The 20,106-nt window shown below is 44.5% G+C and overlaps 3 protein-coding genes across 4 annotated transcripts; 1 reads left to right on the forward strand and 2 right to left on the reverse strand.

Annotated features, from left to right (window-relative positions):
* Nucleotides 1–7,177: 7,177 nt before the first annotated feature.
* Nucleotides 7,178–13,696, reverse strand: LOC131263902 (protein SCAI). 2 transcript variants are annotated; one of them, XM_058266181.1, is made up of 10 exons: nucleotides 13,416–13,696; nucleotides 13,060–13,290; nucleotides 12,838–12,960; nucleotides 10,044–10,172; nucleotides 9,841–9,977; nucleotides 9,571–9,759; nucleotides 9,307–9,505; nucleotides 9,161–9,225; nucleotides 8,848–9,048; nucleotides 7,178–7,422 (listed from the first exon to the last, which is right to left on the reverse strand). In XM_058266181.1, the coding sequence occupies exons 1-10, from the start codon at nucleotides 13,694–13,696 to the stop codon at nucleotides 7,178–7,180; spliced, it is 1,800 nt and encodes a 599-aa protein (XP_058122164.1). The 2 variants fall into 2 exon arrangements, with proteins under 2 accessions (XP_058122164.1, XP_058122163.1); XM_058266180.1 differs by having other exon boundaries at nucleotides 10,044–10,187.
* Nucleotides 13,697–16,331: 2,635 nt separating this feature from the next.
* Nucleotides 16,332–17,174, forward strand: LOC131263589 (STING ER exit protein). The gene is made up of 2 exons (XM_058265812.1): nucleotides 16,332–16,503; nucleotides 16,583–17,174. The coding sequence occupies exons 1-2, from the start codon at nucleotides 16,383–16,385 to the stop codon at nucleotides 17,131–17,133; spliced, it is 672 nt and encodes a 223-aa protein (XP_058121795.1). The 5' UTR covers nucleotides 16,332–16,382; the 3' UTR covers nucleotides 17,134–17,174.
* A 160-nt stretch (nucleotides 17,175–17,334) lies between these two features.
* LOC131263314 (hexamerin-1.1-like) lies at nucleotides 17,335–19,568 on the reverse strand. Its single transcript, XM_058265491.1, has 3 exons — nucleotides 19,478–19,568; nucleotides 19,277–19,404; nucleotides 17,335–19,197 (listed from the first exon to the last, which is right to left on the reverse strand). The coding sequence occupies exons 1-3, from the start codon at nucleotides 19,566–19,568 to the stop codon at nucleotides 17,335–17,337; spliced, it is 2,082 nt and encodes a 693-aa protein (XP_058121474.1).
* Between the last annotated feature and the right edge of the window lie 538 nt (nucleotides 19,569–20,106).

A 20,106-nucleotide genomic window follows, 5' to 3' on the forward strand; every position in this document is an offset into this window, starting at 1 on the left:
TTTCCTGTCTGGGCGTTCTGCAGCAATTTTCCTTCTTTCTAGAACCTCAAACCCGCGCCGCACCAGTGCCACTAGTGGTTCTTGCTTGCTTGCTTGCTTGCTTACTTGCTCGCTCGCTTGCCCGCTTCTTCATGCCTTTGCTCACCGTAAATGTATGCCAATCCAGTTCGCTCTTACAATTAGTCCTAGAGATGCTCGTAAAGAGGGGAAGGGGAAGGATGAGAGGAATGTAACGTCGTTGGCTATCATCTCGATCGTAGTCGAAGAAAGTCTGCCTGGCATTTGCGCGGATGTCTTGTGTACTACTTTCGTCCTCACCTATACTTTTCTTATTCTGTTTCCGTTCTTTTAGGTTCTAATGTCCAGTGTTATATTTTTCAGTGATTTTTTTTTCTTTTTCGTCGTCACTTTGCTTTATAATGTTTTCATGTGTTTTTTTTCTAATCCTTCTGATGAATGTTTAGTGGTGATATAAAGACGGGCCACTACATTCATGCGCGCTCTCTCTTTCTTTGTCTGTCCGCCGATTTGTGGCCACACACATACACACTCAAAAAAGCCGTATGTGTTTACGCGTGTTACTATAGAGGTAAAAATTAAGTTGATGATGATGATGTGCAGTGAAATGACGATGAAACGTGAACGGAAAATAGAAAGACAAAGGTAACAGAACAACCAATGAGATCCTGCAGTCATTCGGGCAACGAAGAAAAAAACACACACCCACACACATAATGAAAAAGGCTCGGAAAAATCGCTCGGGACATACGTGAGTACACAAGTATGAGAACTTTGTCCTAATACAACACTATATATCGTACATCATCGACTCCGTTACATTGCTTAACTTGTATATGTTTTTGTTTTGGTTTTTTATTTTACTTTGCGGTGTTTGTGTGTGGCATGTTTGTTTTTTCTTTAATAATATTTGAGTTTTTTTTCCCCACTATTTCAGCTACTTTTGGTTTGTTTTGTTTTCTCATTTTTATTTGCTATAGTTTCTTTAGTGAGCCCACTTCTCCACCGGGATAGTGCTAGTATAGAATGTTTTTCCCTTTGCCTGTGTTCTATGGTTGCTATCGATTGTTTAAATGTAAAATGTGCGTTTGTTTTGCTCTCTTTCTCGTACGTTTCTCGTTCGCTTAACCTCGTTGGTTCGAAGGATGTACATGTGCTTTATGCTTTCGTCTTCCCGCAGGAATAGATTGTTATCTTTCTCAGGCCACCCTCACTTGCTATCTGTTTTTTCTGCTAAGTCGCTTCAGAACGCTCTGCTCGCTAACATCCAACAGTATGTGGGGGAGCTTTAGATGAGTGTTGTGCCAAGTTTTCAGGTGCCGACCGGCCGCTAGAAATCGAAAGGATAAGAAACAACGGGAATAAAAGGAGACACGTACAAACAGAGTAGGATTTCATGTTTTTCTAGCAAAATGCAATTTGTGCAGTTCCTGTGCTGTGTTGCACTTTGTGTGCCATTTTGTTTCATCCAGTTTCGAACCGTTTACAACCATTCAACCACAATTGAGTTCAATTCAGGCGCCGTTTTAAAAATTCATTCACATTCACTCAATTCAGCATTGATCAAACTGTTTCTAGTGAACTTTTTTGTTTTCTATTTTAGTCATGGTAGTCCTTCCCTTCTCTCCACTTCTGGTTGAATGAGTCGCTCTTCGTATCAAATTACGTATCTTGGATGGTCACGGGGCAGCACTTTGTTTCACCTTTGTTATGTCGTTCTATTCTACTTTTTTTTTCATTTCCCTCCTATATCTTCTGGCAAATAGTTCACAACTATTCTAAATATGTGATTGTTGGTTTGGGTTTGCTTTTTTGTTTGTTTGTTTGTTTGTTTGTTTGTTTGTTTTTTTTTGTATGTTGTCACAGTTGTTTCTTTCTTTCGATACTTTCACCACACTATGGACAAAAAAGGAGACTTTAAGTTTCTTACATTGTGAAAATATTCCTGTGTAATTTTACGTTTTTTTTTCTTTTTGTGTACGACTGTTCAGTTTACTTTTGTTTTCGCCGCTGGTTGAAACCATGTCCTCCCATATTACAGGTGGGTTTTGTTGCCACAAATTCACACACACACACACCCACACACACACACACACACATACTCCATCTCTTTCTTACTCTTTCTCTGTTTATCCCGTTGTTTCTTATTCTTGTATTGTTGGTAGCGCAACTCGGACCCAACATTGGGTAGGCAAAAGCAAAGCACAGGCGCGGGAGCACCATCATGATGATGGTGCTCAAGAAATCAAACGTCTACCCGAATCCTTAATCATGAGCAGAAGTGACCTACTCCAACGAAGCCACCTAAGCTCTAAGACGCGCATAACTGCAGGTAGGAGTAGTAGAAGGAGGGTGGAAAGGAAGCTGCTATCGAAAGTGGAGTGCGGCTTGCGGCGCAGGAGATCATCTATTTATGTTGATTTATGCAAAATGTTAAGTACCATTTACAGAGGGCAGGCTGCTCTGCTTTCCCTTTCCCCTTTCTGTCTCTCCCTATCCACTAGATCGCACATAAAAGGGTTGTTGTAGAAAAATCTACCGCGTCAAAAACGTCTACCCCGGTGATAATACGCTACGTCCGTTGGTTTGTGTTTATATTGTTTTACCTCTCTCGCCCTCGACTCTATTGATTTATGCCATTTTTTCCCCCCTGATTTGGCCAATACTAGAATTATACTGAATCGCGCGCCGCGATCACTTTCGCATCCGTGATCGGCACAGTTTGAAAAGAGGATGAGAAAAGAACAACGCGGAAGCGGGCTGCTCGCCCGTTTGGCCAACGTCCAAAGCGTTTGCAATGCATATAGAAACCCGCATCTTTCTCATCGCGAAAGGTTCATTTTGCATTGAGCTTCTAGTTTTCTTTTTATCTTTTCGATCCGTTTACTTTAGTGAAACACTTAGGGCAGTGATATATTGATGTTTTAGTTTGTTTCGTGTATTTTTTGTGTGTTTTGTTTCTTTTCTCGAGCGACTACCGCTGGCAGATTTTTTTCTATTTTAGCACAGTGTGTTGGTTTCTTTTCTTGTCAATTTGTTTCCTGTTTTTTTCTCATTCGTCTGCGTTTTCAATTACTGCCCGTGTCCGTTGTCGTATCGGATCGGTAAGCGATACAGGTTCAATTAATGTAACTGTTACTTGATTTCCCTTTTTACCTACTTTTTTTTGTATATTCTTTTAAACACTTTGGTATCACCGTCACGGGTTCACTCTGCTGTTTTTTTTTTGTTCTTTTGTCTATTTTACTACTTTAATGAACTATTTTCGTGATGATTCCATCCTCTGCTTTAGAGTATTTTCGCATATTTTTGTTTTATGTTAGGTTTTGCTTTGTTGTTTTTTGCTATTGGTTTACTGCGTATTGGCTTATGCGATGCTTACATGAGTCGGGTGAAAGACACCTGCGAAATGATACGATTTGATGCTACACCCTTGGAAAATAATAGACAACCAACGATGAAGGATGCGGGCCATGATCGAGTGCCGTTGACAGTTAACGCGGGCTAGGATATTCCACTCTCCCTAGGATCGACAGAGAGTCTTTACGTGGCGGGGGTGAGTCTTGGGGGAGTCACTACCGTTGCGAGAAGGTGAAGAGATCGGGTTGTTTTTTTTTATTTCCTACAGTTGGTTACACTTGTCCATATCTAACATTATGCACATAACCTAGAAGCGTTTGGTTTTTTTTTAAATGTATTATTTATCTACTGATGGGTTTGTGTTGATGAACGGTTTCGCATTTACGCGGCTAGAGCACCACGCCGCGCTATGTTTGAGTCTACCGAGGGTCCTACACCGTGTCGTGAAGCAAAGAAAAAATTCCTTCCACTAACAAATCCACCAAATATCGCCCCCTATCGCTACGCGTTTGTATACACGATTTTTTTATTTCGTCTTTTTGCAAATGTATCAGAACGTCTCTCTTACAATGCGCTGGCTGGCGCAGCGAAAACCAAACTTTGGTTTTTTCTTGTTTTTGGTCAGTGCACAAACTCCTTGCACTTACTAATTGCAAATTATCGCACATCCACACTATCATACACGCATACCCACACACACATGCGCTTTCCCAAACATACAAATATGTCTATTGTGTACCGGAAGGGGATGCCCTCTACATTATATATTCTACGTTCAGTATGTTTCGCTAATAGTTTGCTGTTATACATCAAAACTGTTTCTCGTACGGCAGGACTAAAGTAAATAAAGTGTCAGAAAAATCCACCCGGCGTGCCCTTAGTGGCTGCTTCACGCTGCACTTGCTCTCTCTGTCTCTATGTGTTGTGGGGCAAAACCCGAGCTTAAGTGGGCTGGGGTGCAGGGCTGTGCATAAGGAACAAAAGTAGTAATAAATAAAATCCTTTTTTTTCGTGCGGACACGTTTTATCAATCGTAAACCCTTTCTCCCGTCTTTTTCCTCGTACACCACAAGCGATATCATTATTCGTTTTCTTAGACGTAAAAGGGCTGTTCGTAACGACAAACTGTTGCCTTTCTTGAGCGTCAAACAGAATTTGGAACAATGCTGAATAGAAATAGAAAAAAAGTAAACAAACAATTTAAACAAAGCGTATACTGATGAAAATGTATATACAAATGTAAATTAAACGTTTCCAATCAAAGTACGTGCTAAATAATCAAATGCCTTTTACAACACTCTAATTACTCGCACCAAGGATTTCGTTTCACAAACAATGATCGCCCAGCGACCTTTCAATTACTACCGAATCGCTACACTTGGCTGTGTGTGTGCATGTGTGTTTGTGTGCGTGTGTGTGTGTGTTTATGTGTCCTGTGTGTGTGTGTGTGTGGTACACAGCAGTCATTAAATATCCTTCTTTCTCTCTTCCTCCGCAATGCTACTACAATTCCCTATCTATACACCTTGTTTACTTCTGCCTTTCCGCTTTTCTTTTGACGCGTGTGTTTCGTGTTGCTTGGATGATAAGCACCGGCGAAGGAACAAATCCAATAGATGTGGCCGAGATCCTTCTGCTAGCCTGTTTGACTAAATAATCTTACACGTTGGCTACTAGGATTCGCGAAAAACAAAAACCTGCTTCCCTACAAAGGAGTGTAGCCGGAGCGGTAACAGCGCATAACCACGAGCTTTGCTTAACGCTTTCGAAGAGGCCATAAATCTGGGGCGAAAAATTAAAAAAATATAAATATGTATATATATATATTACTATTTTGGTTTGGTTTTCGACCTTTCTAAGCTATTTATATATGTAGATGAGTTGTGGTTGTCTTCTAAATGATTTCTCTCCCCGTTGCCAGCTACTTCGATGGCCACATCTTCACCTGTCTCGGTTCATCTACCTTAGTAGTTTCCTTTTTTTTGTTTTTCCTTCTCTACCTTTCTTTTTTCTCTTTCATACCCAAGAATGTTTGCTTCGTTATATTTTTTAGTTTGTTTTTCTTTTGCTTGTTGACTTGTTTGTTTGTTTTGTTTTTTTCCCTACTAATGAAGCGAAATAGCGGCAGTGATCACACGTTTATATATTGTCCAAATATCGGCTGGGTATCTTCTTAAGTAGTTTTCTTTTTTTTATTTTTATTTTTTGTTTTGTTTTGTATGCTTCTCTCGTCGATCGATGTCGTCACCGTCCTCCGTGGTCTATTCATGCTGGTCTAGGTCCCTCGTAGTTATCCTGTTTTGTATGTTTATAAGCTTCGTTCGATTGCGTAACCGTAATGGGGAATGGTTTTCGATTAAAAGATTATCAATTTGTTAAATCACCGGAATGAATATAGAACAAACAAAAGGCGATGGGTGCAAAACAAATGATACGTGTTCGAGCCCAGACTAAATGGCACGCAAGAAGAAGTGTTGCGCGGAGTGGAAAATCAAAGCGTACATAACCGGAACCAATGTGCTTTGAAGTTTGATGTAGTCCATTTTTCTTTTTTTCGTCCATTTCGAGTATTTCTTTTGTTTTGTTTTTAATTTTCTATAATACGTTTTTAAGCAAATTTTTCTTCCCTCCGTACCGTTCGATTTTCGCGTTTTTTCTGCTCTGTGGCATTTTTTCGGTTTTGCTTTCTCAATGCGCAAGCGGAAATATATATATGTATATATATGTATATGTGTTAATGTATGTATATTTATATATATATTTTTGTTTATATATATAAATATAAATATGTTTATATATGAATAGATAAACTTTGATATATCTATATTCTCACGAATGTTGTGTACGTGCACCGACGTAATCGCGATGGATGCCCCCTCATGGACTCCGAACTGCGATTCGATTCGATTTACCCACTGCCAAAAGCAACGGAGAGTTGGTGACTAGTTTTGGGTTTGATGCGGGATGATAAAGTTTTTACGACTTCCCAAACGCACGTGCCCACGTCCGGTAGCGTTTTGTTTGGCAGCTTCTTCCTTTGCGGAAGTGTAGCACCGTATGTTAGCAGCAGCATTTACCGGGTACTAAATTGGAGAGGGGAAAGGGGAATGAGAAGGGGGGTAAGGTTTTAACACAACCACAATCGATTCCTCCGGAGTCACAAGTTGGGTAGCGAATACTGGACTAACGAAATTGCAACCCATCGTTTCCATCGAACGCACACTTAAGCACCATTTCCGGGATGTCGGCCATTTCTTTTCCGTGCCGGTGCCGTATTAAGTAAGTAACAAGTCGCCTCAAAAGCTATATAAATACTTTCTTTAGAAGGAATAACCGAAGCGGGGAGACTAAGGTGTTGCGCAAATTATGAACGTTCTATCGGTAGAAGACGTTGGATGAAGCGTTTGTTTCCTTCCTTCAATAATGTAGCCGCATTAGCTCCACACTGATTAGTCGCCAGTGGCCAGCGACGGCCTCATTAACGATCCGTGTGGCAGTAGTTTGGAAGCAAAGAAGGATGCCGTCATACGATGGTAGCCGTTCCGACTTAGCAGGAAAGTACAACGCGCACCACCACACCGACCGTCTGTGTTGAGGCACGGCGACATTTAGCAGCTACGGATGGCACCAGCGTGACCATCAACGTAACCGCCGTGACAACCACCACCGAAGAAAACACGTGGAAGCAACCAATCAGCAAAGCCGCCAACCGATCGCGGGCGGCAAACCGGGGAAGGGGCTCCGTTGGCGCGACGGTGTAGCCTGATGCGAGGAGCTTGTAGGAAGTCGAGATCGTGCATCAATCGCCTTCCGGTCCCTCCACAAAGTGACCCCGGACGTCGAGGGCGGTGGCCAGCTGGAGCACGATGTGCGCTAACGATGGGTGCTCTAGGAGCTCCGGCCCGGGCAGGGGGGGTTCACAGCGTGGCCGCTGGTGGCGGCCTCGGAAGCCGCGATGAAGTCGTAACGCCACGTCGCAGAAAACGAACCGCAGAATGAGTGTCCGGAGGAAGTCGTCCCCGAAGAACTGAACGTACGATGAGTCTGCGTCGGAGAAAGTCAAGAAAAACACACAAAGTTGAAGTAAAATATCTCTTCTGTTCAATAAGCCTCCTGCCGAAGTGGTTAATTTCATTACTCTCATCTTTAATTGAGGAATTAATCGCTTTCAGATGAAACGACTGTTAAAACACAACACACTGTTAAAGAGCGCTATGAGATAAAAAGTTGCATAGTCCAAGAAACCGGTGAAAACGATACGAATCTTCGATGAACAAGTAACAGTTCGACTAATCAAATCCTGCGGACAAAGGGTTAAAAACCAGCTATCTTGGATGAATAAACATCCGGGCAACATGTGCTACAATGGGGAACAACCAATTGGTGGTTGGTGGAATGTTTTCCTTCGTACTTTTCTTCTATTAAGTTAATTGTTTTTTTATTCTTTTTGGACAGGTTCAGCAAAAATGAAACTTAAAATAGTGTCCAATATCTCATTAGCTCTTTCAGGGCACTTGCACAGTAGAATATGGCCGCCCAACTGTTTCACCAACTTTTCACCAAGAATTTCTTGGACAATTTGGTAAGATACTACGTTTTCTTAATTCAACACAAGTCTTGGTTCGTAACTTCTCCATTTTGCAGCAACCTCGGAAAACTTTAACACTCTGACGTCCGGGTACATCTATGGATGTAATGGCTCTGTTTCAGTGCATCCGATCACATCCGTTGGTGTGCTGTCAACGCCGTCTCCTGACACGCAACACAGACTACTATATGCCAACAAATATCAAATGAAAAGTAAACAAATTTCGCAAGGCGCGTTGCTGTTCGTACGTAAATTCTAATAAAGATTGAAAGACAATGATCAAACAGGGCGGCCAGATACGGAGAAACTAGTGCAGTGGTCGTAAAGCGTTGCGACACCGTGAATTGTGCGGACGTCAAAGTGTTAAGATTGTTTTGTGTCAAACTTGCAAACTATGCCATTGTAATCTAAGCCTACTCAACTAATTTCCACAAATAACCAAACGAACTTCATGGTATATGAAGTTTTGTGTGTTCAAAATAAGGTGTTTTTTTCAGCCAAAGCTCAAAACTAAACCGATTTGACCAAAGATTCGTCAAATGGGCTGGCTGTTCGACGCTGTAACTTAATTTTTAGTAGAAACTGTAGCTTTCCAGTAATCTTGAACGATTTGAAAAGATTCGTCTGAGATTCATAACCGGTACATATCGGAGAGATCGAACAATTGAAATGATGATGAAAATCATCGCTTCATTGCGGTTGTTTTAGTTCGCCCTAAAAAAACGCATGAATGTTTAAAGATCCATCAATCTTTGGAGATTGAGGAGTCTTTGAATATTCAAGGATCTGTTGGAACGGATCTCGGATGAAAGCTTCATATGAACGAATCTCATCGAAGGATTCATTCAAAGACCAAGACGATCAAAGATCTACAACCGTACCTATATAGCCGATGCCCTGCTCGATTTCATCCATCCGACAGCGCGTCACCAGCCGGGACGCCTCAGTGACGAACCGGTCGACGTAGCCCTGGCATCGCTCCCAGTGGTGTATCGGTACGTCGCCAACGTTACAGATGTAGCACATGGCCGTCATGGGCGAGTGTAGGAATAACGTAAACAGTGAACCATGGTGTTGCAGATCTGGAAGCAAGGAGGAGCAGACGACATACATTAACGGCGATGACCAACCCATACCACCGGAACGGAGACGTGTCGTGAGGTTAAGGTTTGCCGATCGGTTTCAGCTACACGCTACCTTGATAGTTGGCAGGAACGTCCTGTGGTGACATGAGTATAACTAGCGGTTGTCCAAAGTACCTTGAGGCGAAACGGAAACAGAAAGCATTTGATGTCAGGTGGTTTGTTGTTTGGTTGCCGGAACCTCCAAGCAGTTCCTACCTCGGTATGTGCTGGAACACGAATGAATTATCCGAATCAATGATGATGAAGAGAGGCCGCCGCGTGTAAGGATACAGATCGCCCGGGTATAGGCAGTGTGGTTCCTTGTAGCCGGCGCTGGACTTCCCGCGCACCGACAACCCGCTGTCTACGGCGTCTCGCTTGACACTCGTTGCCAGCCCGCCCAGCTCGTACCCATCTGCGGAGTAATGTGGAAAAGTGATCGAACGGACGTTGGAAGGAAAGTAGCCCAATTTCACTTACAATCTTGCGGATGCTTCGTAGTCGAGAAGCACCCGTCCGCGGACATGTACAGCAGCAACGCACCACCCGGTGGCAACTCCTTGAAGCCGCTCGACAGAAACACCATCAGCTGGCTGAGCGACGGTTTATACAGCAAGTACTTATGTGGATTATCACGCATCGAACGTCGATCGCCATTCTCGACGTATCCTGGAAACATGGGCCAACCAAAAACGATCCATTAAAGTCCGTTCACGTAGTAGCACACAGTTGCGGTCGGCGGGTAGTCACCTTTCGATCCTGGTACTCCGTACGGTGGCATCCGGCTGGCAGCGGGACTAGCATCGTGTGGACCCCCGTGCGCCATCGGATGTCCGATCATCGGGTGCATCGAGTCCGTTGGTTCTCGCTCCAGGGTTTGAAGCATCCTGAAAGGGACGGCGATGAAGCTCAGTACTTCCCAAAAAAGTAAAAACTCCCCTCCCCGTACTCACCGAAACATGTCCATCGTGAGCTCGGAAAACTTGGCCTGCTCGCAGGCGGAACCGACGATCAGGATCTCCTGCAGGCTGAGCGTCATGTGCGGCGTTCGTTCGCAGGGTGGCGTCGTGAGCGGGCTTAACCTAGAACCAGAACCACTTCGATTCAACACGCGTGAAGGTACCTCGCTCCGGAAGGGGAAAGACGAATGGCCCGTGCTTTCGACTAAGTTGGTCACCGCACCGCTCATGTTTGTGCGTTTGTGGGTTTACTTGCGTTTCGTGTCGTGTATGTCGGTGCAACGTCCGGGAGTCCAGCAACGTTTTGTATGTGTTATTGTATGAAATGTTTCGTTGTCCGAGTGTCCTGTCCGAGGGTGGGTGACCGTGTTTTAATGACTCTAAGTGCGCATGTATGTATGTATGTATTTATGTATGCATGTACGGTGGAATGTGGGATATGTGCGAAGTGATGAGGAATTGATGGCACTGAATTCCGAATGAACTCCGGTTTAAACTTCCGGTTCAATGATCAGATGGCACTAACAGGCGGATGGACAAAAGGGCAGGATCCTTTTGTTTCCCGCTCAGAAACAGCTTCTTCTAATACCTCTAATAACACAGTTCAATCCTTCGTGATGATTGGTTGCGGAAAATAAAATTAAACACGTCCAACCAAAGGATGTCGCGCGTACACAAATACATGATCGCATACAAGGAGGCACAGAGACGTTCCACTTCAAAAAGGGCCAATATTCCTGTGCGTTTGTTTAAATTGATTTTTTTGTTTGTTTTATTTTTCTTTTTCTGGCACGAACCACTCGTGTTCCGGGTGTTTTCTTCAAAATCGCCTTACGAAAGCAACGATCGCAAACCAATATGCCATTGCAACAAGCGGTAACGGAAAACCAAACCTGGGGGTTTGTGGTAAGATTTGGAGGATGATATGTGAATTGGTTGGGATTTTTTTTTTTTAATTAATGATGAAGTATGAAAACTCGGTCTCATGAGGAGTGCGCAATAATGATCCAAAATTGAAAGTGAACGGGCCAATCTTTGATTTGTCTCCAGCAAACTTTCGGGGGATTTCGGGCACGTCGGCTTATCAGGTAAATCTTACAACCATACACCAGAATCTTACTTCGCTAGGTTTTAAGTAAGAGCAAGCGTTCATTGTGCCTTGTTCTATTATCCAAGGAGCCGAAAAGGGTTTCAATTTTGATGCGCCATTCGGTGGCTACAAGTTTGTGCCAAATCTCAAACTTTCCACGTAGGAATCCAATTGATTTGTTTGCTCTTACTGCCTTAAGAATAGAGACTTAATACTTATAGACTAGATTTTAGATGTAGTTCTTATTTTTAGATGGTAGCAGTTGAAAATAAATATAATCTTCGAATACCTAACGACAGGGAACCACCAATTAGAGAAAGGAAAATTAAAATATTAATAATATTTATATAAGATAAAATAGCGTAACGTGTGTTTGGGTTTTCTCACTTTACAGACATTAAATAAGAGGAAAGAACCATAGCCAATACTGGAACAACAAAATACAGCCAATCTTTGGAATTGAAGCTTGAACGAAAATTACTTTACCAATAGCAGACGATACGAGATATAGAATACACAACAGTATACCTGAACAATTTTACACGTAGCTTTGCATTTATGTGTGTGTTTTTTTTACAGAGGACAGACAGGGCAACGACAGGGCCGATTTCAGCCAGAATTACCAACAAGGAGGTTCATTTTTGTATCTGTCGACATGGGAGCAATGTTGACACGACATACTCTGAGAGGATCTACCCAAGAATGAAGATTTCGAAGCAACTACCAACTCACTCTTTGTTTCGGTAAAAGTTACGATGAAGTGTACTGTATTTTATGTAAGGTTTATGTCTTATATTCACTTCGGTGGATAGTTCAATCTACAAGGGTAGCTACGAGGGAAATGTAAAAATCAGTAAACGGAAACAGAGGGTACGGTGAATAAAATCATGTTACAACACAATATTCAAATAACCAAGCGTTACAGCGTAAACCCAAAAAGGCTAACTGACTGGGCGTCCGAAAATCTTCAATCGATCATATATTAGCGGTACGGTGGCCGTTATCATTACGCATAAGCTTACAGCAAACAACTGCAAAAGTATTTTAACTCAACTGGTATTAAATAGATCTGTCAAAAAACACTGAGTTACTTTTTAGCAACTGCATCAACGGTAAAGATTTTTTTTATCGATTGGCAAAGCGGCAAAAAGATTTTTCAACACGAAGCATGTGACTGCAACATCCCAAGATTAAAAGAAAAATGGTACACTGAGAAGAGGATAAAGAAAAATGATAAGACCAAAACATAAAATATACTGCTAGCTTCAAAAGGTTACGTAGAATATTGATTTCCACGTTAGACTCTGATTTTTTTGGCTATTCCATTGCATTTTGGAATTTGGAAAATTCGTCAAAGTTTTTCATGGTGTCTTTCTGCCAGGAAGGTGTAAGTTGTTGGAGTTTTTTTTAAATCATCTATGTCATCAGTAGTCTGAATCTTAACTATGTGACTCGACTAAGTTAAAACAGTCAGAGTAAAACGTGGAACCCAAAACGATTACGATCACTTTTGAATCGAACGTTCCACTAAAGGGGAACAGAAATGAAAGCGAAGAGGAACCAAGGAAAAAGAAAACAATTAAAGGAGAGCAGAGGAGCTACAGAAGAACAAGAAGAAGAAGAAGAAGTAGGTAAAAATCGGAAAGCACGGGCCTAAGAAAAACTAAACTACTGCGCTACCATCAGCAAGCAACTAACCTGTGCGATAGGACGATCGGGTTGGTGTCGGCGTGCAGAACCGCCACGGCCGATTCCGCCTTGATGAACCCCTTGATTTCCTCGAGCACCAACGACCACTCGAGCTGGTCCTCCGGCTCGTACCTAGAATGGAACCCAGCGGCAGCACTGGCGGTAGAGTTTGGAGTGTGGGAGCCAAGAGGGGGGAAATAAAAGGAAACGTGGTTCGCGCGGTCAACTTACGTCGTGGTGTATTCCTGTATCTGTCGCTCCAATTCGATAACTAACTCCCGCACCAGCTTCATCTTCTTCAACAGTAAACAAACAACAATAAATCTAGCGTAGTAACGTAGTTTCTTAACCATGAGATCCGGTCGGTCCTCCTTGATTGCTCTAGAGTAGTAAGCGCGCCCTCTGATCGCAGCATAAAAAGAGTATGCTTCATTGAGATAATTTGTTTCACTCGTTCTAAGGCTGCACATGGGCGAGGGGAAGAGAGACAGAGAAAAAGAAACATCCAATCAGTGATGGCTGCCGGCCCGGGGGAGGCGAGGTGGCCAAACATGGCCAGTATGCCGTCTCGGGCAGTTGGTGCTTACTAATAATGATAATAGAGTTGTCCAATTTTGCTAGCTATTTCTCCGATTTGCCATCGCTTTAAACCATACTTAGAATCTAGGACTAGTCTATGTTGCTGCTGGAACTTCCACAGCTTGGTGTAAACGTCGAACGTGCGACCGAAGTAGGCCTGCCACTGCCGATGGCCGTACTGCGGCAGATCCCGGAGCCCGTTGAACAGCTGCTTCGACTTCTCCAGCAGGTGGCAGAACTCCAGCACTATTTTCCTATCCTGTTCCTCCGTTGAAGCCATCTTAACCATGCCGCCAAATGTTCATTTGAATGCTATCTGCAATAACGACGGACAAAACAGAGCTATGAGAGAGTGTGGCAGAAGGGAAAACATGCAGCACGTGAATTATTTTGCCTAACACTCCAAGCATCATGGGAAACACTGGTATGATTCTACAAACGACCGGGCGCCTCCGTTGACTTTAGCCGTTTGGCAAATAAACGCACACACACATACACAAGCAACCAAACAACGTTGAGAGATTCGTGTGGTTTTCTAAATTCCAGCCACAATGGAATAATTCGTCCGGTCAATCAAAGCGGGTAATAATAAACGCTTCATTCGAATGCAATTATTCCACATCCCGAGTAAAAGGCACACTACACAAACCGAGTGGAGTATTTGTTTATGCGCAGGCGAACGGTGTAGTGGTTTACTACTACGGGCTACTACGATGAGTAGTAAAACGTATACGGTTGGTTGCTGTGTTCACGTTGCAATCATGATAGTGGTGGCGCTGCACTGGGGACTTTGCGAAAATTGCAACTGCACCGCTGCACTTTTCTGCACACACTACACCAAACGCACCACCACCAACATGGACTACCACCGGACGTCATTTTCTCCCTCTTCTTCTTCTTCCCTCGACGTTACTTAATTAACGCGCCCCTACACATGCACACCCCTTTGACAACCGTTTTCGGGGACGCTTTTCCAACGTGCACACTCGCACACACACAAACACACGCACCCTATCCACGGCATGTAACGCACGTGTTCCCGCATTGAACTTCTTCGCTGATTGCTTTTCTTATCAGGCACCAGCTCCATCTATCGTTCGCCATGCTTTTCCACCTGCACCACATGCTTTTCCACAGCACCCCCTTCCAAAAACGAAAAAAACGGATGCATCCAGCACCATTGCTATCCCGCACACTTTTCCGTGATTTGTTTTTCAGACACTGCGGAAGTTTCTGCTCATAAATTTTTCCTTTCAGCTTTCGCTCTCACTCTCTCCCTGTCTCTATATCTCCTTCTCTCTCGCTCTCTCTCGCTTTATCTTACTTCCTCTGTCTCTAGTGTGCTCTTCTTGCTTTTCTAATTCTCTTTGACACCACACTGCCGCTAGCCGCCACTCGTTGGCATGACCGTATCAGAAGTACGACTCGTTAATTCGAAATTCGATATCAGCACAACCCTCAGTAATCTTTGCCCCTTTTTATAATACCTCCAAACTGACCATCGCAAACTGGGTTTTCTTTTTTCATTTCACACACTGCGGAACGATATTTTTTTTTTCTCTCGTTTTCGTTTTTTTCCATTCCTTAAAGGCACCCCAATTCCGCACCGTTGCGCGTTCCGCCCAGGGCGCAGCATGCCGCGTGCACCGAACGAAGAGGGAAAATGCGTCCCTCGTGCGCTGGTGAAAACGGAACGGTACACGGTCTCGTCCTTGCGGGCCCCTGGTGGACGACGTGCTGGACTCCGCCGTCCTGGTGACAATATGGAACGCGAGCCAGCAGCAGCAGGGCGCAGCACCTTAAGGAGTAGATCATCATCATCATCATCATCAATTTTATCAACAGCCCTTGTTCCGGTTTTCCACCCAGATTTCTTGTCCTGTATCCTTTTTTCCCATACGAGCAAGTTCACCCCCAGGGGATCATACGGGCAATCTGCAGCGCTTACGCTTTTCCTACGCAGAAATAGCACCTGGTCCGAGTAACCATTGGCAAGAAACCTCCCAGTAGCACTTTTTTTCTGGCAGCGCGATATCTATCAGGGAAACACTAAAATCGAAAGCGAACGGGACAGAACGTACGAATCCATTTCCCCATTTTTCCTGAAGTATGCACGCTTCACCCAATATCGCACTGCGAGACCGTTTTCGACACACGCTTTTCCGTACTTACAGCGAGTTAATTTCTACCCGATTTTCACTGCACCGCTGCCGACGCGCTAGCGTCTCACTTTGCTGCCAATTAAACTAGTTTAAATATTACTTTTAAAGGTTTTCTGTGTAAGGCAAAATCTATGTTACTAGATTTGGAGTGAAAAAACTCGAAAACATTATGGCGCACTGGTTTGCAGAACGGCCCCCGCGTGGCGCTAGCTGCAGCAGCATTCACTCTGATTCATTCCCTGCGAATCACTCCGTTCCGTTGCATGGTTCCGGAGAGAGCGTGAAAGAGTCCACCATAGTCGCTGTGCGAAAGGACGCTAGGATGATCCTTCGTAGCCAAGGGTTCCTTATCGGGGAAGCGAAAGAGTACGCATTTCATAACCCTGACAAGGATAACACGATTGCTGCAAAGATGGATAAAAATTCAGCAGGTTTATGTCGGTTCCATGATCCTTTTTGTGGTTCCACTGAACAAAGCTATAGATTGATTCAACGGGGTTTCAAATATTTTTGAAAATCAAACCAATTGATCAAGTGTTATGAAACGGACAGAAATCTTAAAGCCTCCGTTTAATATACAGACTAGATAGCGTTCTGCTTAACCATGTTTTTGTTTAAAGTTCTAAAACTAAATTTCAACCAAAAGGTCCTTTGGACCTACTACGACGCGTTACTCAGCAGCTAGCGTTACTAGCGTTACCATTTTCTTAACTGTCAGTCTATCATGTAAACAAACTGACATACATTTATTTACAACACAAAACATTGCCAGCAGCGGCAGGATTACCGTAAATTTTTCTCGTTTTTACCAAAATGCCGAAAGTTGTGTCCCGAAGTATCGTTTGTTCCGATTCAAAGGACAAAGAAGAGTACAACGAAACTGGTCCACTGAATATTTACTACTGTCTCTGCGGACAAATGAGTTTAATTCTAGGTAAGCGATAGTGGTTGGCACAGACGCACGCTGTGTTGCCTCGCACGATAGTAATGTTTAATACAATTGTTTCTTCCAGATTGTACTTTGGAAAAATTACCTCTCCGCCAGCTGGACGGTGCGCGGGTGATCGATAGCACCCGTCACGCGAACAAAGTGAATGCCGACCCAAGTGAAACCATTTTTATACAGCGCGAAGCTGGCATTGAGAAGCAGCACCGGTTCAAATGCAAAAAATGTGGACTCCCGCTTTACTATCGGCACTCGAACGATCCACAGGTAACGTTCGTGATACGCCGGGCGCTGGTGAAGTGTAAGAGTGAGGCAAAAATATCGGAAATAATCAAAACTCCCAGCGCAAGCCTTAATCCGGCCCTCGAGCCGAAAAAAGTTATGGTCACCAAGCACACAAAGAACATGGGCAAGTTTAGCTCCGTCACTGTTTCCACCATCGATGAGGAGGAGGATGAAATTGAAGCGCGTGAGGTGGCGGACAGCTACGCAAATAATGCACGAATCATCGAAAAGCAGCTGGAACGAAAAGGTGGCAAAACGAATGAAGATGTGCTGAAGGAAAAGATTGAACCACCACCAGCTAAAAAGACTCGTGGCACACTTCTCGATACTTAATTGCTTCGATCATGTTTATCTGCAGAATAAATGGTCTAATGCTAATACTAAATGGCTTCGCATTGGGATATTCGGAGGAACGGGTTTGCATTTAATGCAGAACAATAAGACAGCGTTAATTGATGGGTTTTCCCAATTTGCAGTTGCTTTGAAGTGTATTAAATCAGGTTGAATGTGAGCGGTTTGCGTAGGTCCTGGAGCTTAGAAAGTGTGGTTCATCTTCATCTCGTCGCTGTGGTAGATGAGCACGTCCTTGAAGTACATGTTCTTGGTGTAGAAGTAGTTGAAGTTGATGACACGATCGAACGGATAGCCCATCGGGAGGGTGTCGTAGTAGCGCATTCCGGAGCCGACGCCGCACGAGAAGCTCTTGTCGTAGAAGTCCGCCTGCTCGTAGGTAGGCTTGGCCGTGTACGGCGTGATGATGAAGTAGAACTGCATCGGCATACCGTTGGACCAGCCCTTCGGCAAGATCAGACGGTCGGGGAATCCGCAGTGCGCCTCGGACATGTCAAGGACGAACTTCTCCTGGCCGTTGAAGCCGAGCATGGTCTTCTTGTACAGTTCGGTGTACATGGTGCGGTCTTTCACGCTCCAGTAGAAGTCTCGAGACTGGCGCACGAAGCTGTTCTGGCCAGCGGTGAAGTCAACCAGGTACTGGTCGATCTCAACGAAGTACTTCTTGTAGAACTGCAGGTCGAAGAAGCGGTCGAACTTCGGTCCCAGGAACATGCGCACGATGGCCTTGCCGGTGTACTCGGACATCACGTTCATCGTGTAGCTGAAGGGCTTGTGGTTCAGGCGTTGCTGGCGGGCAAGCACGCTTCCGTCGAAGTACTTCTCGGGGGTCTGCATGGGCAGAACGTTGGAGACATCGGCATCGAAGAAGTCGAAGTAGGTGACCAGCTTATCGACCGCGACGTCCTTGATGATGACTCCGTTGAAGTTGAGCTCGTCGTACGTGTAGCTTGGCAGGAAGCGCTTGAAGTAGTAGTACAGGTCCATGAAACGTTCGTACAGCTGGTAGAACACGGGATCGCGCAGGCTGGTTTCGAACTGCATAAGCGCCGATGGCCACACTTTGTAGGCATTGAAGTCGTTTCCGGAGAGCAGCAGGCGCGAGAACACCTCGACATATCCGACGTAGTTTGCATCGATGGCATCAACGTTCGAGTTGAGCAGGTTTCCGAAGAACTCAACCGACTCCGGCAGACGCAGGTTGATGCGGGAACCATCCTCCATGATGTAGTATCCGGCCTCGATGATCTGGCGGATCTTCGACTCCCAGGAGTTGATCCAGTCCACCTTCATGTACGACTCGTCGCTGATCATGTAGTTGAAGTCACGGCTCTTGAACGGCACTCCGTTCCAGTAGCTGAGCAGCGAGAAGTAGCCAGTCTTAAGCGGGAAGCGCCACACCAGCGGCTTCACCGTACCCATGTAGTTTGCCATACGCTCCAGGTTGTAGCGGGCCAACAGCGTCTGGTGCATGTACCAGTAGAGCTCTCCGCGACGATCCTTCATCAGTCCGAACTTGTCCTCACCCAGGATGAACGGATAGTCCATCATGAAATAGTAGTAATACGAGTTCAGGCCAACGTCCTCGGTGAAGTAGCTGATGATCTCCTCGCTGTAGAAGCTGTTGTAGTAATCTACCGGGTACGACTGCGTGTAGTTGGCGTACACCACGTTGTACTTGCCGTTGCCATAGAAACCGAACTTGGGATCGTACAGCTTCTTGTAGGTGATGGAGCGGATAACGTCGGTGTTGTAGAAGAAGTACGGATAAATCTCGTAGATGGCCGGCAGAACGATGCCTTGCAGATCCGGGCGGTGCATCACGGTCAGGTGGACGACATAGATGAACATGCCTTCGTTCACATTGTCGCGGGCCCAGATGAGATTCTTGTAGTAAGTGTCCCAGTCGGCGCTGTTGTACAGGAACGAGAACAAGGCATAGGTCTGGCGCACGTACTGCGCGTTGTAGATGGTGAAGATTTCACCCTTCTCCAAAAAGGCACCGGTCTTGTAGAAGTCGAAAAATTCGACGACCTGGGCAAAGTCCTAAAAGTTTAAGGAAGAAAAGTTGGTTGATCATGCGGTTCGCTTACAACGGTAAAAGATGAACCTCGCTGTTACTTACGGTGTACTTAGTCTCATCCGCAACCCAGCTCTTGGTGTAGGGCATGTACTCCTCATACTTCAGCGGCAGATGGATGTTTCGCAGAACCTCGAAGAAGAACTTTTGCTTGAACAAAAAGTCCTTATCAGCTAGACAGGGTAAAACACACCGGTTTGAAATCATTCCTCCTTTCGATAGGCAATAGCTATTGGAGATATTTACCATACTTCGCTTCGGTTTTCGTGGAAGGCACGTACGATCCACTGGCAAGGACTGCCAGAGAAATTGCCACCGTCAGGATGATGAGCTTCATCTTGTCCAGCTACCGTTTGACTACAGCCAGGAGACCGACTGACTACTAGACCGTGCCCCAACTACCTTTTATACCCACGAAGATGAACACGAAATGCATCGGTCGATGTTCGTTCCGATTCCCTCTTATCGTTTTTCGGCAATGCATTCTTTGTCTCGAGTGGCGATCGTGGTCTTTTTGGCATAGAAACAGCATGCAGCGGATCTTTGATTACGGGGCATCCATTATCATGCGTTCTTATTTATAATTATTAAATAATGTTTTATTTAACATCCGGATCCAACCATACCACCCATGGCTCTTTGCTGTTATCTACCTTGTACTTGCTTTCAGCAATGGGCAACGCGAATGCAGCGTCCTTGAACCTTGTTTTATTTTTATTTCACTGATAAAAAATGCACTGACGGAATATATTTCAATATTCGATCTTTCCTTAAGAGCAATATATGTGATACCGAATATAATTGAAATTATGAGTGCACTCCGTTGCCATGCCAAAAAAAGAACTCCAGAATAATCTCTGCTTGGGGTACTCTAG

This window comes from Anopheles coustani, chromosome 2, assembly GCF_943734705.1.
Source record: "Anopheles coustani chromosome 2, idAnoCousDA_361_x.2, whole genome shotgun sequence".
Taxonomy (NCBI): domain Eukaryota; kingdom Metazoa; phylum Arthropoda; class Insecta; order Diptera; family Culicidae; genus Anopheles; species Anopheles coustani.

Bases quoted from the DNA above. Each gene is read 5' to 3' on its own strand.
- LOC131263589 (XM_058265812.1), top strand. From the start codon at position 16,383: ATGCCGAAAGTTGTGTCCCGAAGTATCGTTTGTTCCGATTCAAAGGAC. The intron at 16,504-16,582 runs GTAAGCGATAGT...TGTTTCTTCCAG, and splicing joins ACAAATGAGTTTAATTCTAG to ATTGTACTTTGGAAAAATTA.
- LOC131263314 (XM_058265491.1), bottom strand. From the start codon at position 19,568: ATGAAGCTCATCATCCTGACGGTGGCAATTTCTCTGGCAGTCCTTGCC. The intron at 19,405-19,477 runs GTAAATATCTCC...TACCCTGTCTAG, and splicing joins GAAAACCGAAGCGAAGTATG to CTGATAAGGACTTTTTGTTC. The intron at 19,198-19,276 runs GTAAGTAACAGC...TTAAACTTTTAG, and splicing joins CGGATGAGACTAAGTACACC to GACTTTGCCCAGGTCGTCGA.
- LOC131263902 (XM_058266180.1), bottom strand. From the start codon at position 13,696: ATGGTTAAGATGGCTTCAACGGAGGAACAGGATAGGAAAATAGTGCTG. The intron at 9,978-10,043 runs GTGAGTACGGGG...CGTCCCTTTCAG, and splicing joins CTCACGATGGACATGTTTCG to GATGCTTCAAACCCTGGAGC. The intron at 7,423-8,847 runs GTACGGTTGTAG...TCTCCGACGCAG, and splicing joins GCAGGGCATCGGCTATATAG to ACTCATCGTACGTTCAGTTC.